Source organism: Panulirus ornatus, chromosome 14 (genome assembly GCF_036320965.1).
Source record: "Panulirus ornatus isolate Po-2019 chromosome 14, ASM3632096v1, whole genome shotgun sequence".
In the NCBI taxonomy this organism is placed as follows: Eukaryota; Metazoa; Arthropoda; class Malacostraca; order Decapoda; family Palinuridae; genus Panulirus; species Panulirus ornatus.
Genome location: NC_092237.1, coordinates 41137805 through 41151522, shown reverse-complemented (window position 1 = coordinate 41151522; position 13718 = coordinate 41137805). Strand labels below are relative to the sequence as shown.

General features: G+C 41.1%; 1 protein-coding gene across 1 annotated transcript in view; it reads right to left on the bottom strand.

Annotated features, from left to right (window-relative positions):
* LOC139753087 (glutamate receptor ionotropic, delta-2-like) overlaps window positions 1-13718 on the bottom strand; it is a 92789-nt gene that overhangs the window by 67940 nt on the left and 11131 nt on the right. The window contains exon 3 of the mRNA XM_071669172.1: window positions 8386-8617. Coding sequence (XP_071525273.1) covers window positions 8386-8617 — 232 coding nt within the window. The remainder of the gene's footprint in view (window positions 1-8385; window positions 8618-13718) is intronic.

Here is a 13718-nt window from a genome sequence, read left to right as displayed (position 1 = left end):
AAACCAGGTATTCCCAATCACCAGTCCTTTTTCAGCACATAAATCTACAAGCTCTTCAGCATTTCCATTTACAACACTAAACACTCAATGTATATAATTTATTCCCTCAACTGCCACATTACTCACCTTTGCATTCAAGTTACCCATTATACAGACATCCCTTCAGTTGCACCTCTCAGCGTATTAACATCCAAAAGTTTCTCTTTCGCGCGCCTATCAATTAACACGTAATCCAATAGCGCTCTCTGGCCATCTCTCCTACTTACATACGTATACTTATGTATATCTCGCTTTTTAAACCAGGTATTCCCAATCACCAGCCCTTTTTCAGCAAATAAATCTACAAGCTCTTCTGCATTTCCATTTACAACACTGAACACCCAATGTATACAATTTATTCCCTCAACTGCCACATTACTCACCTTTGCATTCAAGTCATCCATTACTACAACACGGTGTCGTGCATCAAAATCACTAACACACTCATTCAGCTGCTCCCAAAACACTTGCGTCTCATGATCTTTCTTCTCATGCCCAGGTGCATATGCACCAATAATCACCTATCTCTCTCCATCAACTTTCACTTTTACCCACATCAATTTAGAGATTACTTTCTTACACTATATAACATACTCCCACCACTCCTGTTTCAGGAGTAGTGCTATTCCTTCCCTTGCCCTTGTCCTCTCACTAACCCCTGACTTTACTCCCAAAACATTCCTAAACCACTCTTCCCCTTTACACTTCAGCTTCGTTTCACTCAGAGCCAAAACATCCAGGTTCCTTTCCTCAAACATACTACCTATCTCTTCTTTTTTCTCATCTTGGTTACATCCACACAAATTTAGACACCCCAAAATATATATATATATATATATATATATATATATATATATATATATATATATATATATATATATATATATATATATATATATATATATATATATATATATATATATATATATACATATATATATATATATATATATATATATATATATATATATATATATATATATATATATATATGTATATATATATATATATATATATATATATATATATATATATATATATATATATATATATATATATATATATATATATATATATATATATATATATATATATATATATATATGGAAATGGTGAAGAGCTTGTAGATTTATGTGCTGAAAAAGGACTGATGATTGGGAATACCTGGTTTAAAAAGCGAGATATACATAAGTATACTTATGTAAGTAGGAGAGATGGCCAGAGAGCGTTATTGGATTTCGTGTTAATTGACAGGCGTGCGAAAGAGAGACTTTTGGATGTTAATGTGCTGAGAGGTGCAACTGGAGGGGTGTCTGATCATTATCTTGTGGAGGCTAAGGTGAAGATTTGTATGGGTTTTCAGAAAAGAAGAGTGAATGTTGGGGTGAAGAGGGTGGTGAGAGTAAGTGAGCTTGGGAAGGAGACCTGTGTGAGGAAGTACCAGGAGAGACTGAGTACAGAATGGAAAAAGGTGAGAACAATGGAAGTAAGGGAAGTGGGGGAGGAATGGGATGTATTTAGGGAATCAGTGATGGCTTGCGCAAAAGATGCTTGTGGCATGAGAAGAGTGGGAGGTGGGTTGATTAGAAAGGGTAGTGAGTGGTGGGATGAAGAAGTAAGAGTATTAGTGATAGAGAAGAGAGAGGCATTTGGACGATTTTTGCAGGGAAAAAATGCAATTGAGTGGGAGATGTATAAAAGAAAGAGACAGGAGGTCAAGAGAAAGGTGCAAGAGATGAAAAAAAGGGCAAATGAGAGTTGGGGTGAGAGAGTATCATTAAATTTTAGGGAGAATAAAAAGATGTTCTGGAAGGAGGTAAATAAAATGCGTAAGACAAGGGAGCAAATGGGAACTTCAGTGAAGGGCGCAAATGGGGAGGTGGTAACAAGTAGTGGTGATGTGAGAAGGAGATGGAGTGAGTATTTTGAAGGTTTGTTGAATGTATTTGATGATAGAGTGGCAGATATAGGGTGTTTTGGTCGAGGTGGTGTGCAAAGTGAGAGGGTTAGGGAAAATGATTTGGTAAACAGAGAAGAGGTAGTGAAAGCTTTGCGGAAGATGAAAGCCGGCAAGGCAGCAGGTTTGGATGGTATTGCAGTGGAATTTATTAAAAAAGGGGGTGACTGTATTGTTGACTGGTTGGTAAGGTTATTTAATGTATGTATGACTCATGGTGAGGTGCCTGAGGATTGGCGGAATGCGTGCATAGTGCCATTGTACAAAGGCAAAGGGGATAAGAGTGAGTGCTCAAATTACAGAGGTATAAGTTTGTTGTGTATTCCTGGTAAATTATATGGGAGGGTATTGATTGAGAGGGTGAAGGCATGTACAGAGCATCAGATTGGGGAAGAGCAGTGTGGTTTCAGAAGTGGTAGAGGATGTGTGGATCAGGTGTTTGCTTTGAAGAATGTATGTGAGAAATACTTAGAAAAGAAAATGGATTTGTATGTAGCATTTATGGATCTGGAGAAGGCATATGATAGAGCTGATAGAGATGCTCTGTGGAAGGTATTAAGAATATATGGTGTGGGAGGAAAGTTGTTAGAAGCAGTGAAAAGTTTTTATCGAGGATGTAAGGCATGCGTACGTGTAGGAAGAGAGGAAAGTGATTGGTTCTCAGTGAATGTAGGTTTGCGGCAGGGGTGTGTGATGTCTCCATGGTTGTTTAATTTGTTTATGGATGGGGTTGTTAGGGAGGTAAATGCAAGAGTTTTGGAAAGAGGGGCAAGTATGAAGTCTGTTGGGGATGAGAGAGCTTGGGAAGTGAGTCAGTTGTTGTTCGCTGATGATACAGCGCTGGTGGCTGATTCATGTGAGAAACTGCAGAAGGTGGTGACTGATTTTGGTAAAGTGTGTGGAAGAAGAAAGTTAAGAGTAAATGTGAATAAGAGCAAGGTTATTAGGTACAGTAGGGTTGAGGGTCAAGTCAATTGGGAGGTGAGTTTGAATGGAGAAAAACTGGAGGAAGTGAAGTGTTTTAGATATCTGGGAGTGGATCTGGCAGCGGATGGAACCATGGAAGCGGAAGTGGAGCATAGGGTGGGGGAGGGGGCGAAAATTCTGGGGGCCTTGAAGAATGTGTGGAAGTCGAGAACATTATCTCGGAAAGCAAAAATGGGTATGTTTGAAGGAATAGTGGTTCCAGCAATGTTGTATGGTTGCGAGGCGTGGGCTATGGATAGAGTTGTGCGCAGGAGGATGGATGTGCTGGAAATGAGATGTTTGAGGACAATGTGTGGTGTGAGGTGGTTTGATCGAGTGAGTAACGTAAGGGTAAGAGAGATGGTTGGGAGAGCAGAAGAGGGTGTTTTGAAGTGGTTTAGGCACATGGAGAGAATGAGCGAGGAAAGATTGACCAAGAGGATATATGTGTCGTAGGTGGAGGGAACGAGTAGAAGAGGGAGACCAAATTGGAGGTGGAAAGATGGAGTGAAAAAGATTTTCTGTGATCGGGGTCTGAACATGCAGGAGTGTGAAAGGAGGGCAAGGAATAGAGTGAATTGGTGCGATGTGGTATACCGGGGTTGACCTGCTGTCAGTGGATTGAATCAAGGCATGTGAAGCGTCTGGGGTAAACCATGGAAAGCTGTGTAGGTATGTATATTTGCGTGTGTGGACGTAAGTATATACATGTGTATGGGGATAGGGGAGATAGAATACTTACCACGTATTCCCTGCAAGTCGTAGAAGGTGACTAAAAGGGAAGGGAGCGGGGGGCTGGAAATCCTCCCCTCTCGTTTTTTTTTTTTAATTTTCCAAAAGAAGGAACAGAGAATTGGCAGATATAGGGTGTTTTGGTCGAGTTGCTGTGCAAAGTGAGAGGGTTATGGAAAGTGATTTGATAAACAGAGAAGTGGTAGTAAAAGCTTTGCTGAAGATGAAAGCTGGCAAGGCAGCAGGTTTGGATGGTATTGCAGTAGAATTTATTAAAACAGGGGGTGACTGTATTTTTGACTGGTTGGTAAGGTTATTTAATGTATGTATGATACATGGTGAGGTGCCTGAGGATTGGCGGAATGCTTGCATAGTGTCATTGTACAAAGACTAAGGGGATAAGAGTGAGTGCTCAAATTACAGAGGTAAAAGTTTCTTGAGTATTCCAGGGAAATTATATGGGAGGGAATTTATTGAGAGATTGAAGGCATGTACAGAGCATCAGATTGGGGAAGAGCAGTGTGGTTTCAGAAGTGGTAAAGGATGTGTGGATCAGGTGTTTGCTTTGAAGAATGCATGTGAGAAATACTTAGAAAAGCAAATGGATTTGTATGTAACATTTATGGATATGGAGAAGGCATATGATAGAGTTGATAGAGATGCTCTGTGGAAGGTATTAAGAATATATGGTGTGGGCGGCAAGTTGTTAGAAGCAGTGAAACGTTTTTATCGAGGATGTAAGGCATGTGTACGTGTAGGAAGAGAGGAAAGTGATTGGATCTCAGTGAATGTTGGTTTGCGGGGGTGTGTGATGTCTCCATGGTTGTTTAATTTGTATATGGATGGGGTTGTTAGGGAAGTGAATGCAAGAGTTTTGGAAAGGGGGAAAAGTATGCAGTCTGTTGCGGATGAGAGAGCTTGGGAAGTGAGTCAGTTGTTGTTCGCTGATGATACAGCGCTGGTGGCTGATTCATGTGAGAAACTGCAGAAGGTGGTGACTGAGTTTTGTAAAGTGTGTGAAAGAAGAAAGTTAAGAGTAAATGTGAATAAGAGCAAGGTTATTAGGTACAGTAGGGTTGAGGGTGAAGTCAATTGGGAGGTAAGTTTGAATTGAGAAAAACTGGAGGAAGTAAAGTGTTTTAGATATCTTGGAATGGACCTGGCAGCGGATGGAACCATGGAAGCGGAAGTGAATCATAGGGTGGGGAGGGGGCGAAAATTCTGTGAGCCTCGAAGAATGTTTGGAAGTCGAGAACGTTATCTCAGAAAGCAAAAATGGGTATGTTTGAAGGAATAGTGGTTCCAACAATGTTGTATGGTTGCGAGGCGTGAGCTATGGATAGAGTTGTGCGCAGGAGGGTGGATGTGCTGGAAATGAGATGTTTTAGGACAATATGTGGTGTGAGGTGGTTTTATCGAGTAAGTAATGTAAGCGTAAGGGAGATGTATGGAAATAATAACAGTGTGGGTGAGAGAGCAGAAGAAGGTGTTTTGAAATGGTTTGGTCACATGGAGAGAATGAGTGAGAAAGGATTGACCAAGAGGATATATGTGTCAGATGTGGAGAGAACGAGAAGTGGGAGACGAAATTGGACGTGGAAAGGTGGAGTGAAAAAGATTTTGAGTGATCGTGGCCTGAACATGCACGAGGGTGAGAGGCGTGCAAGGAATAGAGTGAATTCGAACGATGTGGTATACTGGGGTCGACGTGCTGTCAGTGGATTGAATCAGGGCATGTGAAGCGTCTGGGGTAAACCATGGAAAGTTGTGTGGGGCCTGGATGCGGAAAGGGAGCTGTGGTTTCGGTGCATTATTACATGACAGCTAGAGACTGAGTGTGAACGAATAGGGCCTTTGTTGTCTTTTCCTAGCGCTACCTCGCACACATGAGTGGGGAAGGGGTTGTTATTCCATGTGTGGCGAGGTGGCGATGGGAAAATAAAGGCAGACAGTATGAATTATGTACATGTGTATATATGTATATGTTGTGTGTATATATATGTGTACATTTAGATGTATAGGTATGCATATTTGCCTTTGTGTACTTGTATGTATATACATGTGTATGTGGGTTTGTTGGGCCATTCTTTCGTCGTTGTCTCCCTCATTAGATAGGAAGCGGAAGGAAACAGATGAAAGAATGGCCCATCCCACCTTCATACAGATGTATATACATACACGTCCACACACGCACATAAACATACCTATACATTTCAACATATACATATACATATACATACATAAACAGACATATACATACATACACATGTACATAATTCATACTTGCAGCCTTTATTCATTCCCGTCGCCACTCCGCCAAACATGAAAAGACAACCCCCTTTACCCTCATGCGCACGAGGTAGCGCTAGGAAAATACAATAAAGGCCACATTCGTTCACACTCAGTCATTAGCTGTCGTGTATAATGCACCGAAACCACAGCTCCCTTTCCACATCCAGGCCCCACAGAACTCTTCATGGCTTACCCCAGAAGTTCCACATGCCCTGGATCAATCCATTGACAGCACGTCGACTCCGGTATGCCACACCGCTCCAGTTCACTCTATTTCTTGCACGCCTTTCACCCTCCTCTATGTTCAGGCCCCGATCACTCAAATCCTTTTTCGCTCCATCTTTCCGCCTCCAGTTTGGTCTCCCATTTCTCCTCGTTCCCTCCACCTCTGACACATATATCCTCTTGGTCAATCTTTCCTCACTCATTCTCTCCATGTGGCCAAACCATTTCAAAACACCCTCTTCTGCTCTCTCAATCACACTTTTTTTTATTACCAAACATCTCTCTCACCCTTTCATTACTTACTCGATCAAACCACCTTACACAATATATTGTCCTCAAACATCTCATTTCCAACACCCCCACCCTTCTCAACACAACTCTTTCAATAGCCCACGCCTCGCAACCATATAACGTTGTTGGAACCACTATTCCTTCAAACATACCCATTTTTGCTTTCCGAGATAATGTTCTCGCCTTCCACACATTTTTCAACGCTCCCAGAACTTTCGCCTCTCCCCCACCATGTTACTCACTTCCGCTTCCATCGTTCCATCTGCTGCCAAATCCATTCCCAGATATCTAAAACACTTCACTTCCTCCAGTTGTTCTCCATTCAAACTTACCTCCTAATTGACTTGTCTCTCAACATTACTGTACCTAATAACCTTGCTCTTTTTCACATTTACTCTCAACTTTCTTCTTTCACACACTTTACCAAACTCAGTTACCAGTTTCTGCAGTTTCTCAACCGTATCAGCCATCAGAGCTGCATCATCAGCGAGCAACTGACTCTCTTCCCAAGCTCTCTCTTCCACAACAGACTGCAATATTGCCCCTCTTTTCGAAACTCTTGCATCCATATCCCTAATAACCCCATCCATAAAAAAATTATACAACCATGGAGACATCACACACCCCTGCCGCAAACCGACATTCACTGAGAACTAATCACTTTCCTCTCTTCCTACACGTACACATTCCTTACATTCTCGATAAAAACTTTTCACTGCTTCTAACAACTTGCCTCCTACTCCCTATATTCTTAATACCTTCCATTATATCAGCTCTATCATATGCCTTCTCTAGATCCATAAATGCTACATACAAATCCATTTGCTTTTCTAAGTATTTTTCACGTACATTCTTCAAAGCGCACACCTGATCCACACATCCTCTACCACTTCAGAAACCACACTGTTCTTCCCAAACTAATGCTCTTTACAGGCCTTCACCCTCTCAATCAGTACCCTCCCATATAATTTCCCAGGAATACTCAATGGCACTATGCAAGCAATCCGCCAATCCTCAGTCATCTCACCATGATTCATACATACATTAAATATCCTTACCAACCAGTCAACAACACAGTCACCCCCCTTTTTGATAAGTTCCACTGCAATACCATCCAAACCCGGTGCCTTGCCAGTTTTCATCTTCTGCAAAGCTTTTACTACCTCTTCTTTTTTTACCACATCATTCTCCCTAACCTTCTCACCTCGCGCACCACCTCGACCAGAACACCCTATGTCTTCCACTCTATCATCTAACACATTCAACAAACCTTGAAAATACTCACTGCATCTCCTCACATCACCACTACTTGTTATCACCTTTCCATTAGCCCCCTTCACCGATGCTCCCATTTGTTCTCTTGACTTACGCATTTTATTTACCTCCTTCCAAAGCATCTTCTTATTCTCCCTAAAATTTAATGATACTCTCTTACCCCAACTCTCATTATCCCTCTTTTTCATCTCTTGCACCTTCCTCTTGAACTCCTGCCTCTTTCTTTTATACATCTCCCAGTCATTTGCACTATTTCCCTGCTAAACTCGTACAAATGCCTCTCTCTTCTCTTTCATTAATACTCTTACTTCTTCTTCCCACCACTAACTACCCTTTCTAATTAACCCACCTGCCACGCATCTCACGCTACACGCATCTTTTGCGCAAGCATCACTGCTTCGTTAAGTACATCCTATTCCTCCCCAACTCCCCTTACGTCCATTGCTCTCACCTTTTTCCATTCTGTACTCAGTCTCTCATGGTACTTCCTCGCACAAGTCTCCTTCCCAAATTCACTTACTTCCGCCACGCTCTTCAACCCAACATTTTCTTTTCAAGAAACCAAAGTGCGTTGTACAACTTTCTGGACAACTGGGATTCAGTCTCACCATATATACAGAAGGTAAAGAGGAACCATCCGAAGCAGATGAAGCGAAGGGACCAATGATTGGTGATGATGAGACTCTCCTGAAACACTAGACTCCTGTACATGTTGAAACTCAGGGTTTGCAAGGAGTACTGAGTCCAGTCTGCCTCACCCGTACACACCACCAGAAGACGGCTCACCAAGGAAAGCAGCGGCCCCGCCAACACAGTCGCCACGATGATACACAGCCACACCTGCCAGCACAAGTGGGAGGATGTTACGCCTGAATAGGTTAATAGTCTCAATATCTTGAGTAGAAAGACCAGATTGCCTACTGTCGCTGTAACCAGGAAGATGATACCTCAAACTTATAAGGAACAATAATCATTATGAAGAGTTAGGAAGTATAGTATCGGGCCCTTCCTTCAACACTGTCGCCACGGCCTTAACACCATCAGGAGGAAGATACATATACATATATATACATATATATATATATATATATATATATATATATATATATATATATATATATATATATATATATATATATGTATGTATATATATATTTATTATTTTTATTTTGCTTTGTCGCTGTCTCCCGCGTTAGCGAGGTAGCGCAAGGAAACAGACGAAAGAATGGCCCAACACGCCGACATACACATGTATATACATTCGCGTCCACACAGGCAAATATACATACCTATACATCTCAATGTACACATATATATACACACACAGACATATACATATATACACATGTACATAATTCATACTGTCTGCTTTTATTTGTTCCCATCGCCACCTCGCCACACATGGAATAACAACCCCCTCCCCCCTCATGTGTGCGAGGTAGCGCTAGGAAAAGACACCAAAGGCCCCATTCGTTCACACTCAGTCTCTAGCTGTCACGTAATAATGCACCGAAACCACAGCTCACTTTCCACATACAGGCCCCACACACTTTCCATGGTTTACCTCAGACGCTTCACATGCCCTGGTTTAATCCATTGACAGCACGTCGACCCCGGTATACCATATCGTTCCAATTCACTTTATTTCTTGCACGCCTTTCACCCTCCTGCATGTTCAGGCCCCGATCACTCAAAATCTTTTTCACTCCATCTTTCCACCTCCAATTTGGTCTCCCACTCCTCCTCGTTCCCTCCACCTCTGACACATATATCCTCTTGGTCAATCTTTCCTCACTCATTCTCTCCATGTGACCAAACTATTTCAAAACACCGTCTTCTGCTCTCTCAACCACACTCTTTTTATTTCCACATATCTCTCTAACCCTTACATTACTTACTCGATCAAACCACCTCACACCATTCTTCAAGGCTCCCAGAATTTTCACCCCCTCCCCCACCCTATGATTCACTTCCGCTTCCATGGTTCCATCCGCTGCCAGATCCACTCCCAGATATCTAAAACACTTTACTTCCTCCAGTTTTTCTCCATTCAAACTTACCTCCCAATTGACTTGACCCCCAACCCTACTGTACCTAATAACCTTGCTCTTATTCACATTTACTCTTAACTTTCTTCTTTCACACACTTTACCAAACTCAGTCACCAGCTTCTGCAGTTTCTTACATGAATCAGCCACCAGCGCTGTATCATCAGCGAACAACAACTGACTCACTTCCCATGCTCTCTCATCCACCACAGACTACATACTTGCCCCTCTCTCCAAAACTCTTGCATTTACCTCCCTAACAACCACATCCATAAACAAATTAAACAACCATGGAGACATCACACACCACTGCCGCAAACCTACATTCACTGAGAACCAATCACTTTCCTCTCTTCCTACACGTACACATACCTTACATCCTCGATAAAAACTTTTCACTGCTTCAAACAACTTGCCTCCCACACCATATATTCTTAAAACCTTCCACAGAGCATCTCTATCAACTCTATCATATGCCTTCTCCAGATCCATGAATGCTACATACAAATCCATTTCTTTTTCTAAGTATTTCTCACATACATTCTTCAAAGCAAACACCTGAACCACACATCCTCTACCACTTCTGAAACCACACTGCTCTTCCCCAGTCTGATGCTCTGTACATGCCTTCACCCTCTCAATCAATACTGTCCCATATAATTTACCAGGAATACTCAACAAACTTATACCTCTGTAATTTGAGAACTCACTCTTATTCCCTTTGCCTTTGTACAATGGCACTATGCAAGCATTCCGCCAATCCTCAGGCACCTCACCATGAGTCATACATGCATTAAATAACCTTATCAACCAATCAACAATGCAGTCACCCCCTTTTTTAATAAATTCCACTGCAATACCATCAAAACCTGCTGGCTTGACGGCTTTCATCTTCCGTAAAGCTTTTACTACCTCTTCTCTATTTACCAAATCATTTTCCCTCACCCTCTCACTTTGTACACCACCTAGACCAAAACACCTTATATCTGCCACTTTATCATCAAACACATTCAACAAACCTTCAAAATACTCACTCCATCTCCTTCTCACATCACCACTACTTGTTATCACCTCCCCATTAGCCCCCTTCACTGAAGTTCCCATTTGCTCCATTGTGTTACGCACTTTATTTACCTCCTTCCAAAACATCTTTTTATTCTCCCTGAAATTTAATGATACTCTCTCACCCCAACTCTCATTTGCCCTCTTTTTCACCTCTTGCACCTTTCTCTTGACCTCCTGCCTCTTTCTTTTATACCTTTCCCACTCATTTGACTTTTTTCCCTGTAAAAATCGTCCAAATGCCTCTTTCTTCTCTTTCACTAATAAACTTATTTCTTCATCCCACCACTCACTACCTTTTCTAATCAACCCACCTCCCACGCTTCTCATGCCACAAGCATCTTTTGCGCAAGCCATCACTGCTTCCCTAAATACATCCCACTCCTCCCCCACTCCCCTCACCTCCTTTGTTGTCACCATTTTCCATTCTGTACTCAGTCTCTCCTGGTACTTCCTCACGCAAGTCTCCTTCCCAAGCTCACTTACTCTCACCACTCTCTTCACCCCAACATTCTCTCTTCTTTTCTGAAAATCCCACAAATCTTCACCTTCGCCTCCACAAGATAATGATCAGACATCCCTCCAGTTGCACCTCTCAGCACATTAACATCCAAAAGTCTCTCTTTCGTGCGTCTATCAATTAACACGTAATCCAATAACGCTCTTTGGCCATCTCTCCCACTTACATACGTATACTTATGTATATCTCGCTTATCAAACCAGGTATTCCCAATCACCAGTCCTTTTTCAGCACATAAATCTACAAGCTCTCCACCATTTCCATTTACAACATTGAACACTCAATGTACACCAATCATTCCCTCAACTGCCACATTACTCACCTTTGCATTCAAATCACCCATCACTATAACCCGGTCTTGTGCATCAAAACCACTAACACACTCATTCAGCTGCTCCCAAAACACTTGCCTCTCATGATCTTGCTTCTCATGCATAGGTGCATATGCACCAATAATCACCCATCTCTCTCCATCCACTTTCAGTTTTACCCATATCAATCTAGAATTTACTTTCTTACACTCTATCACATACTCCCACAAATCCTGGTTCAGGAGTAGTGCTACTCTTTCCCTTGCTCTTGTCCTCTCACTAACGCCTGACTTTATTCCCAAGACATTCCCAAACAACTCTCCCCTTTATCTTTTAGCTTCGTTTCACTCAGAGCCAAAACATCCAGGTTCCTTTCCTCAAACATACTACATATCTCTCCTTTTTCCTCATCTTGGTTACATCCACACACATTTAGACACCCCAATCTGAGCCTTCGATGAGGATGAGCACTCCTCGCGTGACTCCTTCTTCTGTTTCCCCTTTTCGAAAGTTAAAATACAAGGAGGGGAGGGTTTCTGGCCCCCCGCTCCCGTCCCCTTTAGTCGCCTTCTACGACACGTGAGGAATGCGTGGGAAGTATTCTTTCTCCCCTATTCCCAGGGATAATATATATATATATATATATATATATATATATATATATATATATATATATATATATATATTTATATGGCTGATTCATGTGAGAAACTGCAGAAGGTGGTGACTGAGTTTGGTAAAGTGTGTGAAAGAAGAAAGTTAAGAGTAAATGTGAATAAGAGCAAGGTTACTAAGTACAGTAGGGTTGAGGGTGAAGTCAATTGGGAGGTAAGTTTGAATGGAGAAAAACAGGAGGAAGTAAAGTGTTTTAGATATCTGGGAGTGGATCTGGCAGCGGATGGATCCATGGAAGCGGAAGTGGATCATAGGGTGGGGGAGGGGGCGAAAATTCTGGGAGCCTTGAAGAATGTGTGGAAGTCGAGAACATTATCTCGGAAAGCAAAAATGGGTATGTTTGAAGGAATAGTGGTTCCAACAATGTTGTATGGTTGCGAGGCGTGGGCTATGGATAGAGTTGTGCGCAGGAGGATGGATATGCTGGAAATGAGATGTTTGAGGACAATGTGTGGTGTGAGGTGGTTTGATCGAGTAAGTAAAGTAAGGGTAAGAGAGATGTGTGGAAATAAAAAGAGCGTGGTTGAGAGAGCAGAAGAGGGTATTTTGAAATGGTTTGGGCACATGGAGAGAATGAGTGAGGAAAGATTGACCAAGAGGATATATGTGTCGGAGGTGGAGGGAACGAGAAGTGGGAAACCAAATTTGGAGGTGGAAAGATGGAGTGAAAAAGATTTTGTGTGATCGGGGCCTGAACATGCAGGAGGGTGAAAAGAGGGCAAGGAATAGAGTGAATTGGATCGATGTGGTATACAGGGATTGACGTGCTGTCAGTAGATTGAATCAGGGCATGTGAAGCGTCTGGGGTAAACCATGGAAAGCTGTGTAGGTATGTATATTTGCGTATGTGGACGTATGTATATACATGTGTATGGGGGGGGGTTGGGCCATTTCTTTCGTCTGATTCCTTGCGCTACCTCGCAAACGCGGGAGACAGCGACAAAGCAAAAAAAAAAAAAAAAGATATATACATATATATATTTATACATATGTATATATATATATATATATATATATATATATATATATATATATATATATATATATATATATATATATATATATATGTGTATATATATATATATATATATATATATATATGTGTGTATATATATATAAGTGTGTGTATATATATATATATATATATATATATATATATATATATATATATATATATATATATATATATATATATATATATATGTATATATAAGTGTGTGTATATATATATATATATATATATATATATATATATATATATATATATATATATATATATATATATATATATGTATATATATATATATATATATGTACATATATAT